Source organism: Ascaphus truei, chromosome 7 (genome assembly GCF_040206685.1).
Source record: "Ascaphus truei isolate aAscTru1 chromosome 7, aAscTru1.hap1, whole genome shotgun sequence".
Taxonomy (NCBI): domain Eukaryota; kingdom Metazoa; phylum Chordata; class Amphibia; order Anura; family Ascaphidae; genus Ascaphus; species Ascaphus truei.
In genome coordinates this window covers 24,609,772-24,624,010 of record NC_134489.1, presented here as the reverse complement: position 1 = coordinate 24,624,010, position 14,239 = coordinate 24,609,772, and the positions used below count along the sequence as shown (strand labels likewise).

The 14,239-nt window shown below is 45.6% G+C and overlaps 1 protein-coding gene across 6 annotated transcripts in view; it reads left to right on the top strand.

The window, feature by feature from the left end:
• Positions 1–9,760: 9,760 nt before the first annotated feature.
• The window catches only part of DIP2A (disco interacting protein 2 homolog A), a 45,091-nt gene continuing 40,612 nt past the window's right edge, over positions 9,761–14,239 (top strand). For 2 of the 6 annotated variants that reach the window (XM_075607386.1, XM_075607383.1), the window contains exons 1-2: positions 9,761–10,121; positions 10,158–10,268. Coding sequence is in view for 3 of the 6 variants with exons in the window: in XM_075607387.1 (XP_075463502.1) it covers positions 10,557–10,653 (97 nt within the window). In the remaining 3 variants the exon portion in view is untranslated. Of the gene's footprint in view, positions 10,269–10,456; positions 10,654–14,239 lie in introns of those variants that run through there. The other 4 variants (XM_075607382.1, XM_075607387.1, XM_075607380.1 and 1 more) reach the window with 4 other exon arrangements.

Below are 14,239 nucleotides of genomic sequence, written 5' to 3'. Positions count from 1 at the left end.
TCATGGGCCAAGGCGTCCTTAAAAAGGATTAGTGATGTAAGTCCCGCCCCCAAGCGACGTGCGCGCCTCAAAGCCTATTGGCTGTCATGTTTTGTTATAGTAACGGTAACTGCAGTGTGTGATGCGTGCGGCTCAGTGTTTGTAGGCGTACCCTGGGCGTTAGCCGAATGTTAATTGAGTGGGAGGAGTGTTAGCGTGCGTTTCACGCTGGCTTAACATGACGTCACACGTATTGCATTTGCGCATTGTGTTATCGGCCGTGCTTTCTGTTCAAACACGTCTGTTTAAAAAGAATACAGATGTACTCGTTTAGAACGAATGTAGTTTCGTCTTCATTGTATTTGAAATAAAGATGTTATGTTTACTGGTATTTTCAACATGTATTGAACGCACAACGTACGCTTTGTTTTGCGCATGCGCTAACAGTTAGTGGAGCCAAGCGTGAAGTGCGTGCGCACACAAAGATGTGCGCGCACATCTTTCAGTATACAGGCAACGTTCACTTCTTATACATAGTTATGCCTGCTACAAATTTAAAGAAACATTACATACTGATGAACAGTTTTACTTCTAACATATAAGTGACTGACGTGTGTATCTACACAATCATATAGAGCTGCGTAACGCGTTGTCACGGATGCATATCTAGTAAGGTGCCATCTTTGACCATCATGTGTTTGCTGTATTTCAGAGATGTCGGGGAAGATACAATCGGATCAATGTATGATTTCAGAAGAGTCTACCTTTATATGAGATGATTGTGAGGAGGAGCCACCGACTACTATACTACATATGGAACTAATTTTATATTGCTTGCAGCGCTTATTAACAAACAATTAAAAATGTGATACCCTTATGCCTATATTGCATAAGCACTTAATTAACATAATGATGTTGCAAAAGAGTGCCTCATGAATTTTTATTGAGTGTTCTTTAATGACTACTAACATTTTATGACATGGTGTGTTTTATATATAACAACCATTCCCACTCTGCTAACACATTTGTGTATTCTAATATGTAATGGAACGTATGACTGTCGAAACTATGTAACAATAATAATAATAATATGAGCATGTTCATGTATAGGGCTGCTAGTTGTACGCAGCGATTTACAGACACATGTTTCAGCCTGAGGTCCCTGGCCCGTGGAACGTACAAATGTTTTTTTGCCGCATGAGGCACAGGGAGATAAAGTGACTTGGCCAAGGTCACAAGGAGCCCACACCGGGAATTGAACCAGACTCCCCTGCTTCAAACTATCAGTGCCAGTGTGTGTCTTTACTCACTGAGCCACTCCTTCTCCCAATGTAAAGGACACTTACAACCAAGTAGCCATTTATTTTTAAAATCTCTTGTTACATGGGTATGTAGATAAAATGGTTTGGGACTGTAGCAAATAATGTTACTGGCCAGATGTTATGGTCCCCTCCAATGCATGATGTTCTGAATATGACATCACCATCATGTTATGAAGTACGTTTCTGTGTATATTTCATTAACCTAACTAACTATAGTTTACTGTGTTTATTAATCGTTTCGAAATACATAGTATAGTCAATATGATGATATAAGCTACCATAATAAAGCTGGTGTTATCATTTGTCGGTGTTATACATGGATCCTACACCAATTGATAGAGACACAAACAGTTGTCTTAAAAAGTGTGTCTATGCTAGTGATGAATGTGCTCCCGTAAGTAAACAAATAAGTACAGTTATCCCCTTTTCTCCAACCACCTCTATATTACATTAATGGAAATTATAAGGAAACATACATAAAATGTGATGAAATGTGAGTAATCATTTTGTAATACAATGCACATGAAAGCTCAAGAGTAGCTAAATGCATATACATGATACAGAAAGTACATATATGTAACATTTGTGTTTAAACCAATATGTTGGGTTTTTAGTTCCAATAATTATAGGAAGATTGAGGTAGCCACATCTTATGAGAGATGTCAGCAAATATACATACCATGATCAGTCATACTGGAGATATACCTATAATGCAAAGGAACAATATATAAATTGCAAACATTGACATGCCATCTTCAGTACCGTAAACAACACAGCAAAGTGTGTATTTGGTGTTAAATGTACAACACCATGTATATTTCATGACATTCAAAATGTAAATGAGCCTGGTGTACACATCATATGGATGTACATGTTACACTGCACCAATAACATTGTATGTAAGCATACTAGAAGCATGAATGATTATGGGCATAATATGTGTTTTGTCTTAGCATAAGGAATAACACAATGCTAAAATATTAGTGCTTTGTTACCCAAGTTGTATTCACATACACACAACTAAAGTACAATTGAAGAGGGATTATATAACCTGTGCAACAATAACATACCGGTGCCACATCCCTTTGTGCACACAGCAGAGAAAAGAAAGGTGTGCAACCCATATTCATCTGTGTCCTAACAGAAGGTTATATAAAGAAACATTATTGTTAATATAACATAATTAAACTATAAAAGTAGTACTAGGAACATATGAGTTTGTACTTACAAGAAAAAAATGAATTGATGAGATTCTGTCGTGTCTGGCCACCACTGGCTGTTTGTTCATTTTCAGCAGCTACATGGGTGGGATGCTCGTCTACCAAAGCCTCAGCTAGGTCTGACTGTACATTGTGCCTGAGTGCAACATTGTGCAAAATGCAACAGGCAAGGATAATATCAGACACTTTTTGAGGCTTGTATAGAAGAGCCCCACCAGTTCTGTCCAGACACCTAAACCTGGTCTTGAGTAGGCCAAATGTCCTCTCTATAACAGATCTTGTAGATATATGGGCTGCATTGTACCTGTCCTCTGCTTCAGTTTGAGGGTTTAGCACCGGAGTCAAGAGCCACGGCCTAATTCCGTATCCTGAGTCACCTATAATGAATGGAGCACACATAAGCTGACATTAGTGATCAAATTGTACAATGCCAACATTCCTAAATCAACATGTGTTTTGTGTTAGAACATGTAAATATGTACTCACCCAGCAGCCAACCAGGTTCAAAATGTCCCTCTTCGAACGCATGGAAGACTGAAGAGTTCCTCAGGATAGAGGAATCGTGACTGGAACCAGGGAACTTGGGTACCACATGCATTATCCTCATCGTGGCATCACATACCACCTGTACATTGAGTGAATGGTAGTGCTTCCGATTGCGGTACACATGCTCACTCTGACTAGGTGCAATCAAAGCAACATGTGTGCAATCGATTGCACCCAGCACAGATGGTATCCCTGCTATATTATAAAAGCCAGTCCTGACTTCCAGCCACTCTGTTGCCTCTGTAGGAAAATGAATATAATTCCTAGCGCGTCTATTGAGTGCATAGAGAAACTGGGTCAAGGCCCGCGAGAATGTAGATTGCGAGACCCCGCCCACTATGCCCACAGTTGTCTGGTATGACGCGGAAGCAAGATAATGTAATGAGCACAGCATTTTAACAAGCCCAGGGACTGCACGACCTCTGGCTGTGAAAAAATCTAAATCCCCCCTTATCTCCTGATAAAGAGCTAAGATTGCTGCTGAACTCAAACGATAGCGACTTACAATCTCCTCCTCACTCATCCCATCTAACAGGGTTCTCTCCCTGTACAGACGCGGACGAGGCACAAGTTGTCTCCTCTGTCTTCTCCTCTGATCTCCTGTCCCTCTACCTGTCCCTCGGCCTGTCCCTCTCCCTGTCCCTGTCGTATCCGCGTCACTGTCACTGTCCCTCGGTGTGTCCCTCCCTTGCCCTATATGATTGTCTTCATCATCAAGCATGTCATAGAAAAGAATGTTCCTCCGTCTCCTAAACATTCGCAACATTTTGAAATGAGTAGCTGTGAATGAGCAGGTAATGTGCGTCCTTTAAATAGGTATGTGATGATGTCAGGTGACATAGTAAAATGCAAGGTGTTACATTAACATAATAAAGTACTTCTGTGGCAAGCTGTGTGCACTTGTTGTTCTAAGTATTTGTTGTGTGTATTCTGCAGGGAATGATGATATTTGGCAATGATGTGACGTGAAGCTTTGTACAAAGATTGCTTGCAAATAAATAGTTGCATGTGCAATGCATGTAACACTTGTGAACGCAAGAGTCAGTCATGTAATGAGACAAAAAGGCTGAGATTGACGTGGGAAAAGTTTTGTGTAACATGTGTAATTATCCATGTTATTGTGACATGTTGGCAACAATGAATAGTCGTGTGCATATGCATGCATTTGTGTAAGGAGGATAGTTGGTATAGAATGAGTTTACAAGGTGTCCCAATGATGAATTACTGTACATGTGTGTATAAGTTAGGTTGAAGTGCTTGTAATGCAACGGTTACAATGTAAACATGCAATGTGATTGAGCGTCCAATAAGTGACGTCATGAAAATAGGGAGGACCCAAAAGTATATGTAAACATGAGAATACAGATGTACATGAACGTTTAAAGATGCGTGTCACATTACAAGCATTGTGTAATGTAAAGGAAGATGAATATACTGTGTATGTGTGACATGTGTGACATGTGTGACATCATGTAAATAATTGTCGCTGAGTTGAGTAAAATGTGTGATATGATGTGAGGTTCTCCTTTAAGAGTGTAGTATAGTATTTTCCCTTGCCACATCATCACATGATGAGTAATGTGACCCGCAAATGCTGAAAACATGTAAAAGTCGAATGTTATGCAAATAAGACACGTCAGCTGTGACACAATGCAGGGAATGCCCCCACACTGTAATGCAAATCCCCCTTGTATTGTGAGCAATGAAACGTAAACAGTACTATACTGTTATACGTCCCCGCTCCATTGACTTCCATTGATGTACAGAAGATGTTTTTTTTCTAAGTGCCGTTCCGGCAGCCTTAGCGATCGTTCCCCCGTCCAAAATGCCAACTTTAGTTGGCGGGAGAAATCGGCCATAACATCTCAATTTCGTAGTGCCGATCAGCCCCGATAAGCTGTTTTTTTTTGTTGAATCCAGCCGATTTAAAAAAGTGGCGATCAGTGTCGAAAACAGGCTTATCGGCAGGCGACTGGCCATAACCAAATTATCGGCTCCGAAACCTGGCGATATGAAGCACTTATCGGCGCTTACTGAATCTCAAACCCAATTTTGGCTATAACATGGCCATATTTCCCTTATCAACGCTTACTGCATGAGGCCCTAGGTCACCTAGAGAGAGCGTGTAAAGAGAAAAGAGAAGGGGTCACAGGACAGAGCCCTGGGGTGCCCCCATAGAGAGATCAATAGAGGAGTAGATGTTAGCAAAAGAGACACTGAAAGTACGATGGGAGAGGTAAGAGGAGATCCAGGATAGAGCGTTATTCCGAATACCAAGAGTATGGAGAATGTGAAGGAGAAGAGGGTGGTCCACGGTGTCGAATGCTGCAGAGGGGTCAAGTAATATGAGCAGAGTGTAATGACCTCTGTCTTTGGCAGCGTGGAGGTCATCAGTTATTTTAGTGAGGGCTGTTTCCGTGGAGTGAGCAGTGCGGAAGCCAGATTGTAGCGGGTCTAGGAGAGAATAGGTGTTGAGAAAATGGAGCAAGCGAGAGAATACAAGACGAATATAGAAATGAAACCTGGCGCATGTGTACATAAATAATGTGAATTAAACAAATGTTAATTAAACACAATCAATGTGTATATTCCATAAAGGGATATGGGTGACTGAAATGAGTGGAGTCCTTTCTTCCAGACGTTGAATGGTTAATGAACAGAAAATGGACTCAGTTCTCAATGGACGTGGAAAAAAGTTTCTCCTTCGCAGCAGATTATTGTCCTGTAGAGTGAGACATAAACCAGGGACACAACATAGCGCAGTATTGTTTTTCAGCAATGAAGTCCTCCCATATGCAACTCAAACAAATGCCCACTTACTAGAGTTAGGGTGGGCAGCATGCAGTGGAGAGAAACTGTATATGTGGTCTTCTAGATCCAGGCGTTTTCAGGGTAACACGAACCCCACGTGGTATCCCCGATCTCGATGGGCACTAAAAGAACCTCCTTCTCAGGAAAATATCTCCTGAATCTGTTCCAGGTCTCCTGTATATAATCTCCAACAAGGGATAAAAAGACACAGAGGATTGCGCAATATCTAAAAAAAACTTTAATAACGCCTCCAGAACTGGAACAGAATTATACTCACAAGGAACCGTGAGTTTAAAATCAAATTAGAAGTGCCCGACCCGGCCACCCAACAGCAACACACAGTCTCTGGTAGTTCTTGCCGGTACCGCGTGTACCTCGCGTGTTCCGGCGCGAGCGTGATGACGTCACCACCTCCGTTCCTAGACCGGTGATCAGATGAGTGTCCATGCCAGCGTCTCCTTAGGCTCCTCCCTTGTCTACATCCATAGGTGCCTTTTTCGCAGATTGAATTAAAGTAGTTCTGTCGGCAAGGACTACCAGAGACTGTGTGTTGCTGTTGGGTGGCCGGGTCGGGCACTTCTAATTTGATTTTAAACTCACGGTTCCTTGTGAGTATAATTCTGTTCCAGTTCTGGAGGCGTTATTAAAGTTTTTTTTAGATATTGCGCAATCCTCTGTCTTTTTATCCCTTGTTGGAGATTATATACAGGAGACCTGGAACAGATTCAGGAGATATTTTCCTAAGGAGGTTCTTTTAGTGCCCATCGAGATCGGGGATACCACGTGGGGTTCGTGTTACCCTGAAAACGCCTGGATCTAGAAGACCACATATACAGTTTCTCTCCACTGCATGCTGCCCACCCTAACTCTAGTAAGTGGGCATTTGTTTGAGTTGCATATGGGAGGACTTCATTGCTGAAAAACAATACTGCGCTATGTTGTGTCCCTGGTTTATGTCTCACGCTACAGGACAATAATCTGCTGCGAAGGGGAAACTTTTTTCCACGTGCATTGAGAACTGAGTCCGTTTTCTGTTCATTAACCATTCAACGTCTGGAAGAAAGGACTCCACTCATTTCAGTCACCCATATCCTTTTATGGAATATACACATTGATTTTGTTTAATTCACATTTGTTTAATTCACATTATTTATGTACACATGCGCCAGGTTTCATTTCTATATTTGTATTTTCATGTTGTTTTTGGGTAACTTTTGAGATAGTTCCCTTAGTAGAATCACCAGGCTGCTTTTTTTGTGCACTGCACTGTTTCACATTTGGTCTAGCGCTGGTTTTAGTACTCTTGTTTTGCCAGAGAGAATACAAGACGTTTAAGGAGTTTAGAGGCAAAAGGCAGGAGGGAGACAGGTCGATAGTTAGAAGGACAGGTAGGGTCAAGCTTGCTGTTTTTGAGTAATGGTATAACGGTTGCATGCTTGAAGGTAGATGGAAAGGTACCAGAGTAGAGGGAAGAGTTAAAGATCTGTGTGAGCATAGGGATTATAGAAGGAGCAAGAGGTTTTAGGAGATCGGAGGGAATGGGATCAAGGGGGCAAGTGGTAGAGGGAGAAGAGGAGATCAGCAGTGACACATCCTCCTCCGAGATAGCGGAAAAAGAGTCAAGAAAGGCAGGAGGAGAGTTGGGAAGCAGTGTGGGATAGGAGGAGGCAACAGAGGGGATGTTCTGAAGTATGGATTCCACCTTTTCCTTAAAAAAGTCAGCAAAGTCCTGAGGTGAGATGGAGGAAGAAGAGGAGGCAGCCGATGGTGGTCTGAGTAGAGAGTCAAAGACAGAAAAGAGTCGGCGTGGGTTAGACTTGTGTGTGTTGATTAGTGATGAAAAGTAGGTTTGTTTAGCCTGAGAGAGGGCAGAGTTGAAACAGGATAGCATAAATTTGTAGTGAATGAAGTCTGCGAGCGTATGAGATTTCCTCCAGAGGCGTTCAGAGGAACGAGTGAAGGAACGCAGCATGCGTGTGTGGGAGTTTAGACAGGGTCTGGGGTTGGAAGGGCGAGGACAGCAGAGAGAAAGTGGGGCATGAAGATCAAGAGAGGAAGATAAGGCAGAGTTGTAGTTCCTGACCAGGTTGTCAGGGTCTGTAGCAGAGCTGAGAGAGGAGAGGGAGGAGCGTAAAGTGGGCTCAAGAGCTGGTAGGTTAATAGAGCGCAGGTTTCTGCAAAAACGAGGTCGAGATGGAGGTGGAGAGAAGCGAGAGAGAGATAAAATGAGATGAGGTGATGGTCAGAGAGAGGAAAAGGGGAAATGGAGAAATCGGACAGAGAGAAGTTTTTAGTGAAAACCAGGTCTAGGTAGTGGCCATCCTTGTGGGTACTGGCTGCAGTCCACTGTTGAAGGCCAAAAGAAGAGGTTAGAGAGAGAAAGCGGGAAGCCCAAGGGAGAGAGGGGTCATTAATGTGGCAGTTGATGTCCCCAAAGAGAAGAACAGGGGAGTCTGAGGAGAGAAAGAGAGCCAGGATTCAAAGTGAGAGAAAAAGGCAGAAGGGGGGTGAGTAGAGGAAGGTGGGCGATTGATGACCGCCACATGGACAGGGAGAGGAGAGAAGATCTGGACTGTGTGAACCTCAAAGGAGGGAAAAGCAAGAGAGGGAGGAATAGGAACGGTTTGGTAGCGGCAGAGAGAGGAGAGCAGGAGCCCCACGCCTCCACCCCTGCCATCAGGGCGCGTGAATCACATTTTTTGTGTGTATGGTCTGTGCTGTGAGCGACAGCTGTGCGTGGCTATGATGCAAACGGGTAGGCAGACAACGTTCAATTTCAGTGCAACATGGTAATTAATAAATATAAACAGACTTAGATGTAATTTACAAAACTCATTTAATTGTTTTTGACTTTTGAGAAGAAACAATCAGTTCAGAGCATTATAAAACAGCTGCTTTTAGTCATTTTAAGACTCAAGCCATTATGATTATGTGGCTTGGTTTATTTTTGTTCCATGTTGATACATTTTGCACTGAATGTGTTTGTTTAAGTGGAGGATGTTTTGCAATCAAATTGCAGCCTCACTGTGATTGGCTAATGGAGCGTGACGTGCACCGGCAGCACCGCGAAAAGACACTTTTCATGTCTTTCCTCCGATCTGCCGGGTCAACACTCAGGCAGGGAGCGAGCGCGCTGGCGCTCATGCGCGGTGACGTCATGCTTCCTGCTCGACCGGGAGATTTGTGGCTGGCTATGTGCGCGTGCGGAGGGAGGCGCGGCCATGACATCACAGAACTTCACCCTTATTGGGCAAACAGCTAACGTGACGCGCAAGCGAGAGACAAATTCAAATTTGCTTGCTTCAAGCGCCGCGCATGCTCAGGCGCTTGCTGACGCTGGCCACACACATTGCAGCAATGGGTTTCATCGCGGGCAGCGTGAGCGCCCGCTCAGCGCCACCCTGGTCGAGGCCTCACTGCCGTGCGTAGAACATCAGGTTTAAACACAGTCGCTTATAATTGACGCGCACTATATTACAGACCTAATGGGAAATGCGCCACTGAATGGACACATATATGTCCACATACAGAACAGTCCGGTTCAATACTGCACAACTGAAACTCATACACTCCCATTTATACCCTGATCCTTCTCCTGACAGCCTGTCACGTGGTTCCGGCCCGGCTCCGTCACTCTGCTTTCAAACTGCGCGGCGGGGACGCGCTGCTGCTCTGTAGTCAGCACGTGCGGAGGTACTGGCAACGGCCAACCAATAGGATCTCGGCGGTTTATATCGTGACCAATCAGCCACCGAGGGGAGTGGGGTTCGGCGCGCGCCAATTCGCGGAGAGGAGGTGTACGTGTGCGCGCGCAGTGGGTGGGGTCTGTGAGATCTCCCCGCCCTCATGGGCGGAGTCAGAGCGAACACGGCGGCAGGCTTCCCTGTTACTAGGCAGAAGCCGAGTTCCCGGGAGCGCGCCTGTGTGGGATGCACCCCCCCCCCTCCTTTCTGCGCGTCCTCGGCACCGCTCCCACGCGCGTCCCCGCGGCGGGCCGGTCCTGCAGGGACAGGAGAGGAGGAAAGACAGAAGAGGAGGAGGGAGAGGCCCTGACATAGAGTGGAGAGGCTGCAGGAAGAGGAGGGAGAGGCCCTGACATACAGAGGAGAGGCTGGAGGGAGAGGCCCTGACATACAGAGGAGAGGCTGGAGGGAGAGGCCCGGACATTCAGAGGAGAGGCTGCAGGAAGAGGAGGGAGAGGTCCTGACATTGAGTGGAGAGGCTGCAGGAAGAAGGGGGAGAGGCCCTGACATAGAGGGAGGAGAGGCTGCAGGGAGAGGCCCTGACATACAGAGGAGAGGCTGCAGGAAGAAGGGGGAGAGGCCCTGAAAAGAGCAGGCTGCAGAGTGAAAGGAGGGAGCTGGGAGGCCCTGAGAGAGGAAGCTGCAGGGTGAGGAAGACTAGTGAGAGGATCAGCAAATATTAAGTGATGAGTGGGAGGGTGCAAGGTATCTGAAGGGTGGTGTGAGCTTTTGGGGGCATATAAGGGTGTGAGTGTTTGGGGTGTATGTGTGAGGTTTTGGGGGGGTGTATGAGGGTGTGGTGGTGGGGGGGTGTATGTGAGGTATTGGGGGGCGTATGAGTGTTTTTTGGGGTCTATGTGTGAGCTATCAAGTGTGTGTGAGGTATTGGGAGCCTGTGAGGGTATCTGGGGCGTATGAGGCTGTGAGGCCCTGGGATGGCGGAGAGGGGGGGCTGTGTACTCCTGGAGACGTTGTCGCTGCCGGCTGAGATCCGGGAGAGCCTGGCCGAGCTGGAACTGGAGCTGTCTGAAGGTAAGAGGGTGGCGATGGCCGCAAACCAGCCAGTAACCCTGCAAAAATGTGAGGAACCCCCCCTCTCAAAATAAACCACGTGTCTATAAATCTACGAGGTAGCCCTCCTATTACCCCCCCCCCCCCAAACCTGCGAAGTACACCCTGGGAGACTGTATGGTGCTCCTCGAGAGGTAACAACCTCTTCCCCCACCCCGTCTTTTCCTCAAGGACCCTGTGACACAACACTCTTTCCCTGTGACCCCTGCAAAGTACTCCCCCCAACCCTCAAAAACCCGTCATTGGTCAGTCACATGGCTTATAACGTCTCCTTATTGACCACCGATTGTCACGTTCAGACACGTAAATACTCTGAGCATCTCCCCTTCCTTGCACTGGATCCATGCAATAGGTGTCACCAGGCTTCCACATCCCTGAGGTTTGCAATGCAGGTTTTTCTAGCATCGAATAGTTTATTACCCCCACCAGGCCTGATGTTGGGTGTTATTGGCACCATGCGTATTGCAGCTAATCCCAAGTCCTGCTCATGTTACACATGGGGGATCTGCTCATCTTTCTCTGTTACAGAATGAATGATTAACCATCTAGTTTTCGAGTGTCTCGTGTTGTGCTGCAGAGACGCAAATCAAACGCACCCAACTTATCGCAGCAAAGCTTCCTAAACTATGTGACCTCTTTACACTTTTCCACGTATACCCTTTATTTTGGGGGGGGGGTTACTTTCTGCTAAATGAGGTGGAACAAATGACTGAGCTTGAGTTCAGAGTATTGAACGAATTGTTAATTGCAGCATTTTGTGTATATTTTTGATTCCTCAACATGTGTGGCTGGGTATCATGAAGTGTACAGATTCCCACGATGCAGAGCTCAGGCCCTCCAGTTTTTCGAGTATCCCAGTAGGAACCGTCCCTGAATTGATGGGCGCGCCCTACAATCTTGGTGTCTGCTAAGACGCTCACAATTTTAGGATTGTAGCATATGAACATCGCTATTGTTAACTCATATGTCTTCCTTTGATGCTGTCTGACGAATTAATCCACTTCATAAAGTTTGTTTAATGTAGCCTTTTATTTCACGGCCTGGTATTTAAACACCCACGGTGGCACCTGTACCAACTTGCACAGGTTGTGGTATAAGTGTTGTCTTTGGGTAGGTGAACATCATACATTTTCTATCCCGAGATCAGTCATTTGTTTTTTTTTCCTCCAGTGACAAAGTTTGCAATGACTTGTCTCGCTGTGTATGCATAGGGTTTATAGTCTGCTGAGTGGGGTTTTTGTGTTAGAAAGCATGCTGTCCATGTTCCGTTCGCAATGTTGTGTGTTGGTGCTGTATTCATGTGTTCTGCTCATGGATATTTGTCCCAGTCTGCTCCCCTCACATCAGATTATCTTCTTAATGTGGAACCTTCGGGAGTTGCCCACGGGATAAGTGCATACATATTTAAACCGTGCTCCGCTGTTTGTTTTAACAGTGATATTTCTTGAATTTCCACATGGTGCGGTTTAACTCCCAGGTCGCTGAGGAATGCGCATGTGTGTTATTATATACAGAGCTCCACATAGCTCTCCCAGCTCATTTGGATCGGGAGTACTGGGTATTAATTAAAATAATATCTAATATTCCAGGTCGGGCTGTGTAGTTTGCCCTCTAATTTCGCAGCATCTGTTTGATTTTAGACAGGTGCATTTGTTCATATACGTAATTAAGAATGTACGAAGCTTCTGAAACCTCACAGGTATCTTTTTAACATGTACAGATATACGGTACCGTGTAAATAACAAGTGAGGTTCAATGTTCTCCCCCCCCATTGAGAAGGGTGTAATCTGCTTTTGCAAGTGAGCTTTTCACGTATCATCAATTCAGATCTAAACCTTAAACGGTTCAGTTCAAATAAAATCACAAATAAAATTTGACTCTGGGTCACATATCAGATTTCAATTTTCCCTTCTCCCTTCGATACGAAGTTAGGCTGTCCTAACTATATGTAATGTTCTCTTGGTCACCAAAGAAGAAGCTGGATTGGAGGTGTGGGCAAAGCAAGCGATTGATGCTACGTGGAAACCATCGGCTGTCATGGAAATTGCAATGTTGGGGTTCAGGGCCTACATTTTAAAACCTTAAATATGCAATAATCCAGTTTTAGAATAACAGCGTACAGCAGTAATCGGCCTTTATCCTATTGTTCAGCTTGTCCGTTAACCCTTTGAAGCAGTGGCGCGTGCAAATGCTTGTTCTTCTGGCCCCTTCTGCAGGGATTGTATGGCGCTGGGGGGTTTGCTCTAGAAACTCTTCACTTCCACATGGGAAAATGTGCTGCTTCTTTGACATTGTGCTGGCTATTTCCCTCTGTTCTTGTGCGATTCATTGTTATTACAGGAAGTGAGGGAGGAAAAGGACCCAGATGTTAAACGCTTCATTGTGGGAGCAGCCGCTGTGACCTCTAACTGCACTATTGATTTCTTTCTGTGTTTGTCAGACCCCTGTTAGCCCTCATGTCTCATTTCCAATACTAGGATGGAGTCTGTGCAGTGTACACTCCTGAACACATGAACGTCAATACATGCACATACTATCCAACACACATGCACATAGATACATGTGCCCACTCGCCAACACACATGCACATAGATACATGTGCCCACTCGCCAACACACATGCACATAGATACATGTGCCCACTCGCCAACACGCAGGCACATGGGTCCATGCACCTACTCTTCCACACACAGACCTGTCCATGCGCCCACTCGCCGGCATGCATGTCCATGTGCCCACACAAACATGTACACTAGTTCATACCTCTTGCATTAGTCGTTTTTATTGCAGGGTCAAACAATACCCCATGCCCTGGAGTGATGGCATTTCCTTTACCTGAGGCAGGTGAAGTCCCAGCAATCACGGTCTGTGAGAAGTGATTAAAAAGAGTAACCGTGTGCAGTGGATGCCTGGCAATGCCAAGGGATGGGTAAAGAGACGGCTTGTTTATTTAATCATTTACCAACACAAATGTAAGAGGCTGGTATCTGGGTCACACCGGAGCACATTCAGTGGCTATGTGAGTGGTTTGAACCTCTGCATGTGATCGTACAGTAGGAGCGAGCGGCATTGGGATAACTCTGCATTGTGTCCAAGTTAGCACAAGGTCAGCGCCTGGCAGGAATTCTTTTGTCCCCTCCGACTTTCCGTCCTCTCCCTGTGACCGCAGGCCATGGTGGTGTTATATGGGGGCCATCATTGTGCGTGTGTTGCGCTGACACTGTGCTTAAAGCAGTATAACCCATTACTTGATATGAAAGGAATGTTGCAGTTTATGGTCTGTATCTGGAAGTCCCCAGAGCTGTTCTCTGCAATTTCTTGCACATTTCCTCTTCCTGATCTCCTCATCCGTGTTACTGGATTTCTAGGGGCTCTGAGTGATTTTCTGAGTGTGGAATGTGGGTGCAGTAGCGAATAGTGGCTCATTGCCGCTGCTTCTCCTCGTATCGCTCTACCGCGGGCTAGGCTAGAAGGCGGTATTGGGATGAGTCGCGAGCGTGGCGCTGACTGCCCCCCCCCAGGGCGAGCCACGAGCGTGGCGCTGACTG